Source organism: Haliotis rufescens, unplaced genomic scaffold (genome assembly GCF_023055435.1).
Source record: "Haliotis rufescens isolate VD_foot unplaced genomic scaffold, xgHalRufe1.0.p SCAF_2, whole genome shotgun sequence".
NCBI classification, from domain to species: domain Eukaryota; kingdom Metazoa; phylum Mollusca; class Gastropoda; order Lepetellida; family Haliotidae; genus Haliotis; species Haliotis rufescens.
Window position 1 is genome coordinate 33,938,361 of NW_025963890.1, and position 16,340 is coordinate 33,954,700.

Below are 16,340 nucleotides of genomic sequence, written 5' to 3' on the forward strand. Positions count from 1 at the left end.
TACAACACTATCCGTATGGATTTGCTGCAGATTCGATCGCGAGTATTGACTGTACATGGGTCAGTAGACCCGTAATTTATAATGTAGGCTGTATTTTTATCAGATCCGTACTGATAATGGACAGCAATAACCTACGCGATACCCTCGATGCTGCTGACGCCTGGGTCCACTCGCACAAATTCATCAACCTGAGACTCCATAACATAACCTTTAAGGTTAAGCGCCAGGCAGGGTAACAACAAGTGCCGTCTACACACACATTTTGGTATGACATTGGCGAACAACTGACCTTCAGGGACCCGGCATGCAGTCTCCAACCGATGCCTTAGTCGGTTGTAAGATATTAACGACGTTGTAAAGGGCGCACAGCACAATACACACGAAGTGATAAACTGGAGAAGATATTGTATTGTGCCCAAAATGTTATTAATATAAAACGAATTGACTCAGGGCCGCGTTCAAGACCTTTACAAATTGTCCAAAGTAAAAAAATCTAGCTGGCTTAATTGGGAAACGAGAAAAGTGTCTTCCGCTTGTGTATGCCATGAGTAAGTATTTCGTTAAAGTAGTGAGTTTCAGCGCCATCACCTCCCTGTGACACCCATTTTGTACAAAACACTGTATACATGTACATCATACATGTATTACTGAATCACTGCGGTAACTTCTAATTAACCTTGTGTGAGTGCGCGTCCAACCGTGCATTTAGGGTTGTAATCCGTTTGCACTTTAAGATGCAGTTGAGGCAAAATGGAGTTTATTATTTGTTCAACCGTAAGTGTTGTGGAACAATGAATACTTATGCCCCGAGTAAGTATTCAGTTAAAGAAGTTTAACGCAACCTGTGTCTATGTTATAAGCCATTTGTACTTCAAGACTCAGTTGAGGCTAAGTAGAGTTATGCCCCTTAGTTAACCATTCATCGGCTATTTCACAACACACTGATGTATTCTGAAATGCCAGAACTGCAGTGTTGATGATAAGATTGTGAGATGGGAAATCCAAGGGAAGTAAACATGCTGACCTTGTCAACTATTCCATGTATGCAAATTATTTGTACTTACGCCCTGTGTTTTATTTATCACCCTGATATATAAGGCAGGAGTTGATATTTCCAAAAGAGGTCCGGAGGGGTCTGGGTTATCATGAATTCTCGAATTTACATCCCCCCAACTCCAACAATAGACCTTTTTGTCGGCAGCTTCAATTTAGAACCAAAATGGTAGATATGGTGTTTGGCTGATCGGGTACACTTGCCCAGACAATGGCTCTAGATACCAGTAAGTGGTATACTTATTGAGTCATTTGAACAGACATTATAAATTAGTTGATGCTTATTCATATCGAGTAATGGCGAAGTCTCCCATTCAAATCTCTCATTTTACTACACACACATAGACATGGCGAACATCGTCAACACTTAATATTCTTGTCAAAAGTCAACATGGAAATTTGAAATTGCTTGCTCCCATGTCAAGAAAAACGGTCAGATATCAATCTTTAACTTGTGTCTATTTAAACGTTAATCGAAACCTACGTTGTTTGACTGCATGACACATGTCATGATGTATATCATTTTTGTGGTTAATTGTTTATAACTAAATTACAAATGATTACTTGACATTTGACTGGCTAACCAAGCAATGGTGTTTGGGTTTATGTTTCAACAAAACAAAAAGAAACATTCCACGCTATTTCCTGATTGGCTGATTGGGTGGGGCTAGTATTTGATTATTGCGCTGAACAATGTCATTGATTTCGTGTTGTTGTCACAAGATTTGTTGGAGTTAATGATTAAATATGCAGCCTGTGAAGGTTTTTTTTTGTTAACGTATATATTTATAAAAAAAATGATTTAAATATGTTTGTGCGTTTATGAAGTGAAAACTTAAAACCCGGTGTGCACACATTGATGTACCTCAACAAACGCAAAAAATATATTAAACTCAATTTTTAACACACAAGCCATCTACTACAAGATGCACGTACATATGTAGGCGGGAATATTCACTAAACTCAGAGCCAAGCATCCATTGAACCAGATTCATAGCATTTATTGTGAAATCCTCTTTTCTGTTGTATGTTCGAATTATTGTGATCAGATATACGTTTGTAGCAGAATACTATCTGTCAAGTTAACGTGTATCATTTTAGCTCTCTTCAAACGATGCTCGTATTAGAACTAGCGTTTTATGTCGAACAAGGTATTCCTTTTAGAAACGAAATTTTTGAAATAAAGATTTATACGAATATGTAACACTCTGTACTGATAGGTAAATCCTGTGTGTAGGGGGTGTGGGGTGTGGGGGTGTGGGGGACTTTAAATGCTGAAAATATATTTGGCTTCGAACATTTTCACAAATATATAACAACAATAATGAGCTATTTTATGTCATATAGATGGAATATTGCTGAGTGCGAAGTTAAACAATCAAACAAACGAACAAACAAAAATGATACAGATAACATAGGCGATGTAACATGCATCTGAATAACCCATCAAATTATTCCCCTTTAATTGAACTTTTATTACCTTAATCAGAACTTTAGATTTCTGTGCTGTGAATATATAGGATATTCATTGCTAGGTTACCATGCGTATTATACTTGTCGGTAGCGTCTCTACCGCTGAACTGTCAAAGGGGATTCATGTCTTGGGATTTTCCTCCCTTTGGTTCAAGGAAATGGAAGCGTGGAATCACATTGCATATTTAATCGAGACGAACAATAAAGAAAATAGCTTGCATAGACCTGTAGTTAGTCTTCAACTTGGTATATATAACATTGTCACTGTCAGTTTACCACAGATCATTGATACGTCATACATATTTTAATGTTTCTGCTATGAAAACACTTTTTGATCAAGTTGATATAGCCGTATTAAAATACCTTTTCTCAGAAGGAAGGAATCTATACTACATTATAATATATCTATCTCTTTTCCCCCGTGATATAGGACTTTATATGTTGTGATGATTTTGACATCAAATTTACAATAATTGTTCTTTATGTGCAAATGCTGGGTTTGCAAACTAGTTCTCGCCGTGAAAAGATGTACAATTGCTGATGCTGTGTAAAGCAATATCATTCATTCATTCATTCCGCTATAGCTGTTAAGAAAGGGAGATAATTTACTGAACAAGGGGAGATAAACTCCAAAATTTGTAATCAAACTACTCACAATATTGCCAACATCTTCTGAACATTGATTCGCGTCTGCATTTGTTCCATTGTTACGTACTTTAGCTCATACATCTATGATATGAAAGATACAGCTGGTTTACTACAACAAAGGTCGAATACGCCACGAGAAGTCATATGGGGTGCTACCGGCACATATACCAGTCTTTCCCAACTCCATGAAGCCTTTATATATGGGGCGGTGGGAGTTGCCTGTAGTGGTTAACGCATAGCTAACATTAATATCACTCACTAGCACCGTACGTTAGAATAAAGACAATCAGCCGAACGGTTTGACTTGGCCACCAATCTCATTAAAATCTGACCTTAGTTCTCGCTACCGCTAAACAGTTTGTTTAGCGGTAGCAGAGACCATATAATAGATTTATAATCTATTATATGGTCTCTGGCGGTAGCGAGAACTGAGATCTGATTTTAATCATATTGTTTGGCCACATAAGATACATGGGTTATATATATAAAAAAAACCATTTAATTTCTATTTTCGTACTCTCCACTACCCAGAGTTCCATGCGGCCGGCAGCCAGCCAGCTTAGTTATGGTGAGTCACCACGGATACGCAACAGCCGGCGGATACCAGTTTACAGCTGATGAATGTCGTAAAATATATTCAATAATAATCTCTAAGATTTAGAGTTGTGTACGATATATTCAATTGTATAATATGTGAAAGCTATGATATAAGGATTCATTTTGTAAACATTCCGCGAATGTCGTAAAGGTAAACACACGCCATTCGAAGACAGTAAGGTCAGAATTAAGATTCGTTGTACCCAGAGACCATATAATCTATTATATGGTCTCTGGTTGTACAATACGTCTTTGGTTGTACTGAAATGTAACAGTAACTGTACTGAAATGTAATAGCTTATGTACTGAAATGTAAAAACATTATCTGCGTAGCATGAAAGTGTGAAAACATTCTGTTGACTGACAACTGCGTGGCAAGTGCTTGCATGGGCCTGATGTTACGCTGTTCCACGAGAACATTGCCTAACGTACACTCAATTTGTTAATGACCACTGATACTTACTTACTTACTTACTTACTTTGGAGATTTAACGTGCGCTTTCCGACTGATGCGTATTTCGCACACGGTACACACACTGATACTGACGAACTCGAATATTTATAGAATACGTCTTCTAACCAGCTTTGCGGCTTTTTGACTTAATTGAGCCAGTGATCTATTATATGGTCTATGATTGAGCCGAATTACAAAATTTGACATGTTCATACAGAAGTTATAATACTGTATCATACTGTTCCTGACATCTAGTACAGTGGTGCACTGTCACTGTGTAATCAGAATGGATGCTTGAATATGCATAGACTCACGTGTACTGCTTTTATACAGCCAGTGTTGGAAGCACTCGTAGGTTGCATGGTACAAAGACATCCGTTCTGACAGCACTGGTTAATTTCTACTATTTGTTCACACATTTTTGCATACTATGGTGCACATGCAGTTCTCCAAAAACATCTGCATATCTACAATAAAACGTCTACTTTCCACTATTTTTCATATCCATAGCCTCAGAATTTTAAGTCTGAATAATGTGTTTTTTCACAAAATTCAGTTTGTTTACTGCTGCGACAGGCTTTGGTTTTCATGTTTGATGGTCATGTCTAAACGGAAACTGCAGCCAGAGATATATTATATCCAAAAGACAAGAGTTGTGGAAACAGTGGCTCTTGGCAGAAGTACTGTCAAATCTGGGAGCATGTTAGGCAGGTGCATCTCTTCACAGATTGAGAATGTACAAGATAATTGTGCTTGTTTGGATCAGGCCTCACCGCAGCCAGCAGGGGACAGATGGAAGTTGTCACGACCTGACCTGGTATGTCCTGAACCAGTGATCGCGAGGGGTGTCTCACACAAGCCTCAATACAACATGAGTAAAGGGCAAGATATTAAAACTGAAGGGAAGCTAATCACATGTGTTCAAGAGGACACTGTCTCTCAGAATCATTTTGAAAGTTGTCAGGATGGTCGTATTGGAAGTGCAGAGGATGTAAATATTATTGCTGAAAATAATGAAAATGCTGCACTGTGTGCAGAAAATGAGGAGATCCTGTATTGCCAGCCTGGTGAAGTTCAACCACTTGACTCTCAGCCTCAGCAGTCTGACCAGTCAGACATGTTACCTCCTGACTCTCAGCCTCGGCACTCTGACCGGTCAGACATGACACCTCCTGACTCTCAGCCTCGGCAGTCTGACCGGTCAGACATGACACCTCCTGACTCTCAGCCTCGGCACTCTGACCGGTCAGACATGACACCTCCTGACTCTCAGCCTCGGCAGTCTGACCGGTCAGACATGACACCTCCTGACTCTCAGCCTCGGCACTCTGACTGGTCAGACATGACACCTCCTGACTCTCAGCCTCGGCACTCTGACCGGTCAGACATGACACCTCCTGACTCTCAGCCTCGGCAGTCTGACCGGTCAGACATGACACCTCCTGACTCTCAGCCTCAGCACTCTGACCAGTCAGACATGACACCTCCTGACTCTCAGCCTCGGCAGTCTGACTGGTCAGACATGACACCTCCTGACTCTCAGCCTCGGCACTCTGACTGGTCAGACATGACACCTCCTGACTCTCAGCCTCGGCAGTCTGACCAGTCAGACATGACACCTCCTGACTCTCAGCCTCGGCACTCTGACTGGTCAGACATGACACCTCCTGACTCTCAGCCTCGGCAGTCTGACCGGTCAGACATGACACCTCCTGACTCTCAGCCTCGGCACTCTGACTGGTCAGACATGACACCTCCTGACTCTCAGCCTCGGCAACCCAACCGATCGGACATGACACCACCTGACTCCCAGCCTCGGCAACCCAACAGGTTAGAAACAACACCACCTGACTCTCAGTGGCGACAATCTGCCCGGCAAGACACGACACCTCCCGACTTTCCGTCTCTGCAACCCGACTGGCCAGACACAACTGCAACACAGACAGAGCCTGACACAGTTACTCACAAGAAGACAAAACCAACAGTTTTACCAAAACATGTCCTTGAAAAGGTTGAGCATTTAGTGTCCAAGAAATGTGAAAGTGACATTTCCTGGATACAGGATGTTGCGATGCATCCTTCTAACCCAACACTCTCCGATGCAGAGGAGGAATGTTTGTTTGGAAATTTATTTTCTGATCAACAGGAAAATTTCAAGAAGAGAAATCAAGCCAGCCATGAGAAAAGTAAGTGAAGATGCACTTCATGACATACCTACATTAGGCCCCTTATTATTTTGTTACTGTTAGTTTTACAGTTGGCAAACTAAATACTGGTTAACATACCGATAGATGGTCTTCTCAACTTTTGCAACGAATATTTGTGGGTGTATGTTAATGATGGTAGATCGTTTGTTGTTTAAGACTGCACTCAGCAATATTCCAGCTATATGACAGTGGTCTGTAAACAATCGAGTCTGGACCAGACAATCTAGGATTGACATCATGAGCATCAATCTACGCAATTGGGATACGATGTCATGTGTCAACCAAGTGAGTGAGCCTGATCATCTGACCCTGTTAGTTGCCTCTTATGACAAGCATAGTAAATATGTTAAGATGATTGGCTCTGCTGAAACAAGTGTCAAACCATTGACTACCAATTCTACCAAAACAAAACTGACAATATGCTAAAGTTCATTTGGTAGATTTTGATATCTTATCTGATCACCTACATTGACTTGGGCCAAATATTTCTTAAACCAAATGATTACTAAGTAAAATAGACAACATATGATCCCGAGAAATATCTTATTTTGTTTCTGTTATTGTGTTAGATTTAAGATATTATGACTAATACATATAAAGAAAAAGGGGCCATTGGCTCTAACTCTCAGTTTATTAATAGTCTGTAATACCTGTCTTGTTTTTCAAATGGGCAGCACCTTTGATCTTGCCCCCAAACATGATAAATAAATAAATAAAAATGTCTTAGCATTGGCAACTGACATATGATATATTTCTATGGGCCATAGGACTAGTTTTCCTGTATACTGCATGCACATGTGATGACTCACTCTGCTATGCTGCATTTCAGACAAAATAACCATGTTTGAATGGTAAAGTGGAGTGAAGTGTCATCTCAATTACTAACATAAGTGAATTAACACTTGTGTCTGTGGATCAGTAGAATCTTCAAACCCTGGAATGAATATTATGTTTAGAGATAGTTTTAGAGACTAATTTCTTTTGTGGCATCCTCTCCAGAGAAAGGCCATGATGAGTCTGGGGGAGTACCAAGGGGGAAGGGAGACCGCCAGATACCACGGAAACCCACTCCAAACTACTTTGTTGCTGTGCAGATAACAAACCCACAGGTGCTTTTTCATGTCATCCAGTCAGCAAGGTCAGGTGGGGAGGTCAGCTGACACTAGTTGGATTTCAGTTATGCCACTGACCAGTCCTTGATTTGTTAATCTGATTCTACAGGGGGCCCGGGTGTCCAGTTGTATAAGGCACTGCAATTCTATGTGCAGAGTTGTGTCCCTTGTGCACCCATGAAACCGATGATTGTGGGTTTGAATCCCTCTTGTGCCCTGATTATGTTTCTATGTTTGTCACCAAATTGGTAAACGTCTCACACCTATTTTACTTCTGGCTTTCCTCCCACACTGTTCTGACATGCAGTGATAAAACTGGAATACTGTTTAAAGTGATGTTAAATCCAACTTGCTCATTGTTCCTATGAGCACGTGTAAATGTTATGTGTCCTACATGCTTAGTTACTACCATGGCTACTCTGTTTCCTGTCTACAGATCCACTCCGGACTGTCACAGGTCCAGCAGGAAGTCATGGCTGTCAACCACAAGATGAGAGAAGTGATGATTAAACTGCCAACTTTACACATTACTCTCATGGTCATCAACTTGCAGACAGAAGAGGACATTGCAAGGTACGCATTACATTTTGCAGTTGAGACCTACCCAGTGTGTACTCGTATCTGGGGCTGGAACAGGTCCCCACTTCCCATGCTTGTCCTAAGACTTCTAAGACTTGTAAGAGCAGACACAAGGAGGGAGTGGCTATTTTGTGTATCTGGGGCTGGAACAGGTCCCCACTTCCCATGCTTGTCCTGACTCCACTTGACCATGTTTGTTGTTCTACACTGCACTCCGCTATATGACAGCTGTCTGTAAATAATCAAGTCCGTACCAGACAATTCAGTGATTGACATCATGAGCATTGATCCACACAATTGGGATACAAAGACATGCATCAACCAAGTCAGTGAGCTTGACCACCTGATCCTGTTGAGTCGCCTTTTACGACAAGCATATTTTGCTTTTTATAGGTGCTGAAGACCTATTCTAACCCAGATCTTCACGGGTCTTGACTATGTTGATGCACTCCTCAACACATTACTCGATACAGTCCTTGACACACTATATGACAGTCCTTGTCACACTACATGACAGTCCTTGTCACACTATATGACAGTCCTTGACACACTACATGACAGTCCTTGACACACTACATGACAGTCCTTGACACACTACATGACAGTCCTTGACACACTACATGACAGTCCTTGACACACTACATGACAAGGTCCTTGACACACTACATGACAGTCCTTGACACATTATATGATAGTCCTTGACACACTATATGACAGTCCTTGACACACTACATGGCAGTCCTTGACATGCTACATGACATAGTCCTTGACACACTACATCACATGGTCCTTGACACACTACATGACACGGTCCTTGACACACTACATGACAGTCCTTCACACACTACATGACAAGGTCCTTGACACACTATATGACAGTCCTTGACTCACTATATGACACGGTCATTGACACACTCCATGACAGTCCTTGACACACTACATGACAGTCCTTGACACACTATATGACATGGCCCTTGACACACTATATGAAGGGGGCACGGGTGGCCCAGTCGTCTAAGGCGCCGCGATTCGCTGTGCAGAGTTGCGTCCCTTAGGCACGCCAGAAACCTATGATTGTGGGTTCGAATCCCGGTTTGCCCCGATTATGTTTCTAGGTTTGTCAGCACCATACCCGTGCTCGTCGGTTTCACCGAAGTGGTAAACGTCTGAGACCTGCATCACTTGGGGCTTTCCTCCCATGATATAACTGGAATACTCTTAAAAGCGGCGTTAAACACAACTCACTCACTCACACTATATGACAGTCCTTGACACACTATATGACAGGGTCCTTGACACACTACATGACATGGTCCTTGACACACTACATGACAAGGTCCTTGACACACTATATGACAAGGTCCTTGATGCACTCCTTGACACACTACATGACAGTCCTTAACACACTACATTACAGTCCTTGACACACTACATGACATGGTCCTTGACACACTACATGACACGGTCCTTGACACACTATATGACATGGTCCTTGACACACTACATGACAGTCCTTGACACACTACATGCCACGGTCCTTGACACACTACATGACACGGTCCTTGACACACTACATGACAGTCCTTAACACACTACATGACAAGGTCCTTGATGCACTATATGACAGTCCTTGACACACTACATGACAGTCCTTCACACACTACATGACAAGGTTCTTGATACACTATATGACAGTCCTTGACACACTATATGACATGGTCATTGACACACTACATGACAAGGTCCTTGACACACTATATGACATACTCCTTGACACACTACATGACAGTCCTTGACACACTTTATGACAGTCCTTCACACACTATATGACATAGTCCTTGACACACTACATGACAGTCCTTGACACACTACATGACACCGTCCTTGACACAATACATGACATGGTCCTTGACACACTACATGACAAGGTCCTTGACACACTACATGACAGTCCTTGATACACTATATGACACGGTCCTTGACACACTACATGACAGTCCTTGACACACTACATGACAGTCCTTGATACACTATGTGACATGGTCCTTGACACTATATGACGCGCTCCTTCACACACAATATGACACGGTCATTGACACACTACATGACAGTCCTTGACACACTATATGACAGTCCTTGATACACTATATGACATGGTCCTTGACACATTATATGACACGGTCATTGACACACTATATGACAGTCCTTGACACACTATATGACAGTCCTTGATACACTATATGACATGGCCCTTGACACACTACATGACATGGTCCTTGACACACTATATGACACGGTCATTGACACACTATATGACAGTCCTTGACACACTATATGACAGTCCTTGATACACTATATGACATGGTCCTTGACACATTACATGACACGGTCATTGACACACTATATGACAGTCCTTGACACACTATATGACAGTCCTTGATACACTATATGACATGGCCCTTGACACACTACATGACATGGTCCTTGACACACTATATGACACGGTCATTGACACACTATATGACAGTCCTTGACACACTATATGACAGTCCTCGATACACTATATGACATGGCCCTTGACACACTACATGACATGGTCCTTGACACACTATATGACACGGTCATTGACACACTATATGACAGTCCTTGACACACTATATGACAGTCCTCGATACACTATATGACATGGCCCTTGACACACTACATGACATGGTCCTTGACACACTATATGACACGGTCATTGACACACTATATGACAGTCCTTGACACACTATATGACAGTCCTCGATACACTATATGACATGGCCCTTGACACACTACATGACATGGTCCTTGACACACTATATGACACGGTCATTGACACACTATATGACAGTCCTTGACACACTATATGACAGTCCTCGATACACTATATGACATGGCCCTTGACACACTACATGACATGGTCCTTGACACACTATATGACATAGTCCTTGACACACTACATGACAGTCCTTGACACTATATGACAGTCCTTGACACAATTCATGACATGGTCCTTGACACACTAAGTGACGGTCCTTGAAACACTACATGACAATCCTTGAATACTACATGACAGTCCTTGACACACATGACACAGTCCTTTTCACTTTCCCTGACATACCCCTCTGTCACCATTTTTGACAGTCATTACAGTTCCTGACACTCTGTTGGTTGGTTTGTTGTTTAACACCGCACTCAGCAATATTCCAGCTATATGACGGTCTTGACACTCTACTTGACACACTACATGACATACTACTTGACACACATGACACTCTATATGACACACTACATGACATACTACTTGACACACATGACACTCTACATGACACACAACATGACATACTACTTGACACACATGACACTCTACATGACACTACATGACATACTACTTAACACACATGACTATACATGACACACTACATGACATACTACTTGACACTCTACATGACACACTACATGACATACTACTTGAAACACATGACACTCTACATGACACTACATGACATACTACTTGACACACATAACACTATATGACACACTACATGACATACAACTTGACACACATGACACTCTACATGGCACATTACATGACATACTGCTTGACACACATGACACTCTATATGACACACTGCATTACATACTACTTGACACACATGACACTCTACATGACACACAACATGACATACTACTTGACACACATGACACTCTACATGACACTACATGACATACTACTTAACACACATGACACTACATGACACACTACATGACATACTACTTGACACTCTACATGACATACTACATGACATACTACTTGACACACATGACACTCTACATGACACACTACATGACATACTACTTGACACACATAACACTATATGACACACTACATGACATACAACTTCACACACATGACACTCTACATGACACACTACATGACATACTACTTGACACACATGACACTCTACATGGCACATTACATGACATACTGCTTGACACACATGACACACTACATGACATAGTACTTGACACACATGCCACTAAATAACATACTACTTGACACGCATGACACTCTACATGACACACTACATGACATACTGCTTGACACACATGACACACTTCGTGACATACTACTTGACACACATGATACTACATGACATACTGCTTGACACACATGACACACTTCATGACACTCTACATGACACACTACATGACTTACTACTTGAAACACATGACACTCTACATGACACACATGACATACTACTTGACACACATAACACTATATGACACACTACATGACATACAACTTGACACACATGACACTCTACACGACACACTACATGACATACTACTTTACACACATGACACTCTACATGGCACATTACATGACATACTGCTTGACACACATGACACACTACATGACATACTACTTGACACACATGACACTACATTACATACTACTTGACACACATGACACTCTACATGACACACTACATGACATACTGCTTGACACACATGACACACTTCATGACATACTACTTGACACACATGACACACTACATGACATACTACTTGACACACATGACACACTTCATGACACTCTACATGACACACTACATGATTGACTACTTGGCACACATGACACTCTACATGACACACTACTTGGCACTCTACATGACACACTGCTTGCAGGGCGAGTGCAGCACTGTCTGAGAGTGGCAGTGAGGTGAGGGAGAGGTTCAAGACACTGCCAGTGTTGGAGGTGGCAGGACTGGGGACATTCCGGAACCAGGTTGTGTTTGCCAAAGTCTCACCTGGTGATGCTCTTGATGACCTCACACATATACATGGTAGGTAGAGATTATCTCTCACTAAATTATGTACCTTGCAATGTGTCTAGCTTGAACCTTTCAAAGAAAAAAGCTAACTGCTTACCTCAGAATGATTTCCAAAGATTAGAATTTCGGTAAAATTAATCATTCTGTCCTGATATAGTGAGCATGTTAGCCTATATGACACTCAATCATGTCCATTAGAAATGAGCCATATATTGGGTACACTAAATGTTCCAAGATCACAAGACTAGACAAGCTGGAGGCTCCATAATCTGTGCACAGTATGTTCAAATAAGATGTCCTAACATTTTGACATTAATCAAATTGATGTAATCTTGATAAGATCTAATCCTTATCAAGACAATGGCAAGCTCTCTATACGTGGGACATCTTGCCAATGGGATGACATAGACTACTGTCTGTACAGGAAAATGCTGCTTATATCATCACAGAATGAGAGAGCGCTCAAATTGCCTGGAGCAATATGCCAACTACAACACAAGCAAAGCAGACATCAGTGTTAATGAAGAGAACACCCATCATTGCTGAAGAAACACAATCAATGAAACACTAAATAAGGAAGTTAGGTCATAGCTAAAAGTTTGTCTTTTTGGGGTTGTCTTTCACACAGAAACTGCCCCAACTATGCCATCATTGTTACCAACCTATCCTTTGGGGATGCCATGTTAGACAAGCACTGCAGTACATCTGTGTTGTAGTGTGGACCTTACAACAGTCATGTCCAAGTCAGCTGTAGTTTACTTTACAGGGTGTGTGACCGACAAGATGGCCGGCCATGGAGTAGTCTCCACGGAGACAAGGGGCCTCACTCCTCACATCACCATCATGAAGATGAGCATGGCTAAGCCTGCCTTTAGGAGGTCAGGTCAGTTGTGTGTTCATTCTGCAAGTCTGCAACAGGTAACACAAGATTTACGTGTGTAGGGCAGTTCCAGCTTATTAAAAAATAAAATAATCTCAAAGTTATCCATCTGGACATAAAGTTTAATGTTTATATATTCAGTATTGCCCTGGAATGACAAAATAGCTTGTTTAAACAAACTATTTGATATGAAATCAATCAATATCAAAGATTACAGTACATGTAAATAAAAATCCATTTTTTAGAAAGACTACTGGTATAAGAATGCTTAAGTCATCTCAGATCATGCACCTTTGTTCTCGGACATCTTATGGAAAGGTTGAATGAACATGATAAATACTCAAATCATTGTTCTGTTCAAAGAAATGTAATATCTATTAAAGTGAGGTTTTGAGCATGACACCTTACATTATCAAATGAGGCACTTTTTAAATATTGTGACCCTAATCTCAGATATGTGCTAAACAGTTATTTCTGTGTTTGTTGAAGAATGTTTATAACCTATCAGACACGTAATATCAGTTTGAAGAAATCTTCATCTTGATATCTTTAATGCTGTTAATAGTCATGTTGAATTTTGTCATTACTTTTTCAGTTGCCAAGAAAATTGACCTATCTTTGTACAGCAAGTTCAAGGACATGACCTTTGGCACAGAAACGGTACAGAGGCTGCAATTATGTGCAATGTTGAAGCCCAAGGTCACATCTGGCTATTACCATGTAGCTCACGAAGTGTATTTAGGTAGATTGTGATTTACACGCCACAATAGGGAGTCATTTGCTGACACTTTTATATTTGGTTTGTTTATGGATTTGAATGACTGAGGTTAAAAGCCAGGGGCGCCATTGGTCCTCATGCCTCAGTTTGCTGAGTAGAGTTGTGTCCCTTTCTTGAACTTAAGGGGTCGTTGTCGGCACGGGTACTGCAGACATGTATCCCAGGTGTGTTTTTGTACCCTAGCAAAACTCAGAATACAGAGAGGTACCTAGTACCCTAAACGACCGATGAGTCCATATTCCTGAACCATAAACTGAAAGCGGTTCATGTTGTAGTTCTGGTTCGCCTGAAGACGAGTGCACACTGGACAATGCTGTGCATGGTGGAATATAATATTAGAGTAATGTATGTACATCACTTTGTTGCTTGTTTCTTATATGACACTCTGGAATGCATCTCTAACAACAATATGACAGTTCAGATCCATTTATGGAAAGGATATACTGAGAGAAACATAAACAATGCGTACTGCCATGTTGAATCTTACCTCGGCTTGGCATCCAGGATGTTTTGTATACTTAAGCGTTCAAGAAACAGCCTGCGGTGGGATGGACTCATCTAAGGGTAACTTTCTGTATTCTGATTTTGGCTAGGGTACATTTCTGTATTGGGTACAACCTCCCCTGATTATGATCATTGATATATGAACGTTATGACCTTGATCCTGGACCAATTTAATGATCATCTACACCTGTGTGGGCTTTCTTCCCACAAGTGACTGAAATACTGTTCTAAGAGTTCTTTGGTTGGTTTCTTGTTTATTGTCGGACTCAGCAATATTCCAGCTAAATGCTGTGGCCTGTAAATATTTAAAACTGGGTTATATCCCCATTTTACACAGTTTATCACTATGCCAATATCTGATAAGCATGATAGATGCATTCAGTTCTGTATCTTGCACTGGTATTATTTCAGGACAAGGGGAGGTAACTCTTTCTGAGTTCAGTCGCTCTCTGGTCCAGTCGTCCATAGTATCAGCCATAGAGAGTGTGAAGCTGGATAGTGTCAAGTCCCAAACAGAAACACAAGTAAATTCACAGAACAGTAAAGGAAAGTTGGAACATAAACCTCAGAAAAAGAAACACAAGACTAAGAGATCCAAAGAAAGCGGAAATGGTGGTTCTGTCTTAAAGCCAGGAAAGGCAGACTCCACTGTCAAATAGAGCTTGGATGTGTCTGCTTGATGAGCACACACTGTCAGCCATGGTGGATGGGCTCGGTGTCCATACTCACGGTGTGGTGGTTACATACTTAACGACATTGCCACAAGGACTCACGGTCTCGCAAGTACGGCAGTCAGAATGACATGAGAGTTGATGGGAAGTATGTTGGTCTCAAGACCAGAAGAACATATATGTGGATAGATTTAGTGCTGTGCACAACCTGATCTCATTCACAGATGTCACAAAGCATGATATCCAGTGTTTCATAGTGAGTTTGCATTAAAAGGGATGTTATCAAATGGAGTTTATGAGGTGTCAAGATAAACCCTCAGTTCCCTGCGTGAGAGGGGCAACCTATGCTCTCCCAACAAGACTTGCCATGAAATCACATGTTCACTTCCTTCCACCGTCATCTAAATCCAGTCTGCCAAACTCACTGTATATTTATCATGAGCATGTCTCCCAGAAATGTAGTGAGTGAGTGAGTGAGTATGGTTTTACTACGCCCCTTTAGCAGTATTCCAGCAATATCAT

At 41.2% G+C, this 16,340-nt stretch overlaps 1 protein-coding gene across 1 annotated transcript; it reads left to right on the forward strand.

Annotated features, from left to right (window-relative positions):
- The first annotated feature begins 3,724 nt into the window (after window positions 1-3,724).
- LOC124111879 lies at window positions 3,725-16,105 on the forward strand. Its single transcript, XM_046471753.2, has 8 exons — window positions 3,725-3,742; window positions 4,992-6,411; window positions 7,432-7,541; window positions 7,981-8,117; window positions 12,840-12,997; window positions 13,752-13,868; window positions 14,461-14,607; window positions 15,559-16,105. Exons 1-8 carry the CDS (start codon window positions 3,740-3,742, stop codon window positions 15,804-15,806), a joined length of 2,340 nt encoding a protein of 779 aa, XP_046327709.2. The 5' UTR covers window positions 3,725-3,739; the 3' UTR covers window positions 15,807-16,105.
- Window positions 16,106-16,340: the final 235 nt, after the last annotated feature.

Excerpts from the sequence above, each read along its gene's own strand:
- LOC124111879 (XM_046471753.2), top strand. Across the intron at positions 7,542-7,980 it reads TGCAGATAACAAACCCACAG|ATCCACTCCGGACTGTCACA; the intron begins GTGCTTTTTCAT and ends TCCTGTCTACAG. Across the intron at positions 8,118-12,839 it reads ACAGAAGAGGACATTGCAAG|GGCGAGTGCAGCACTGTCTG; the intron begins GTACGCATTACA and ends CACTGCTTGCAG.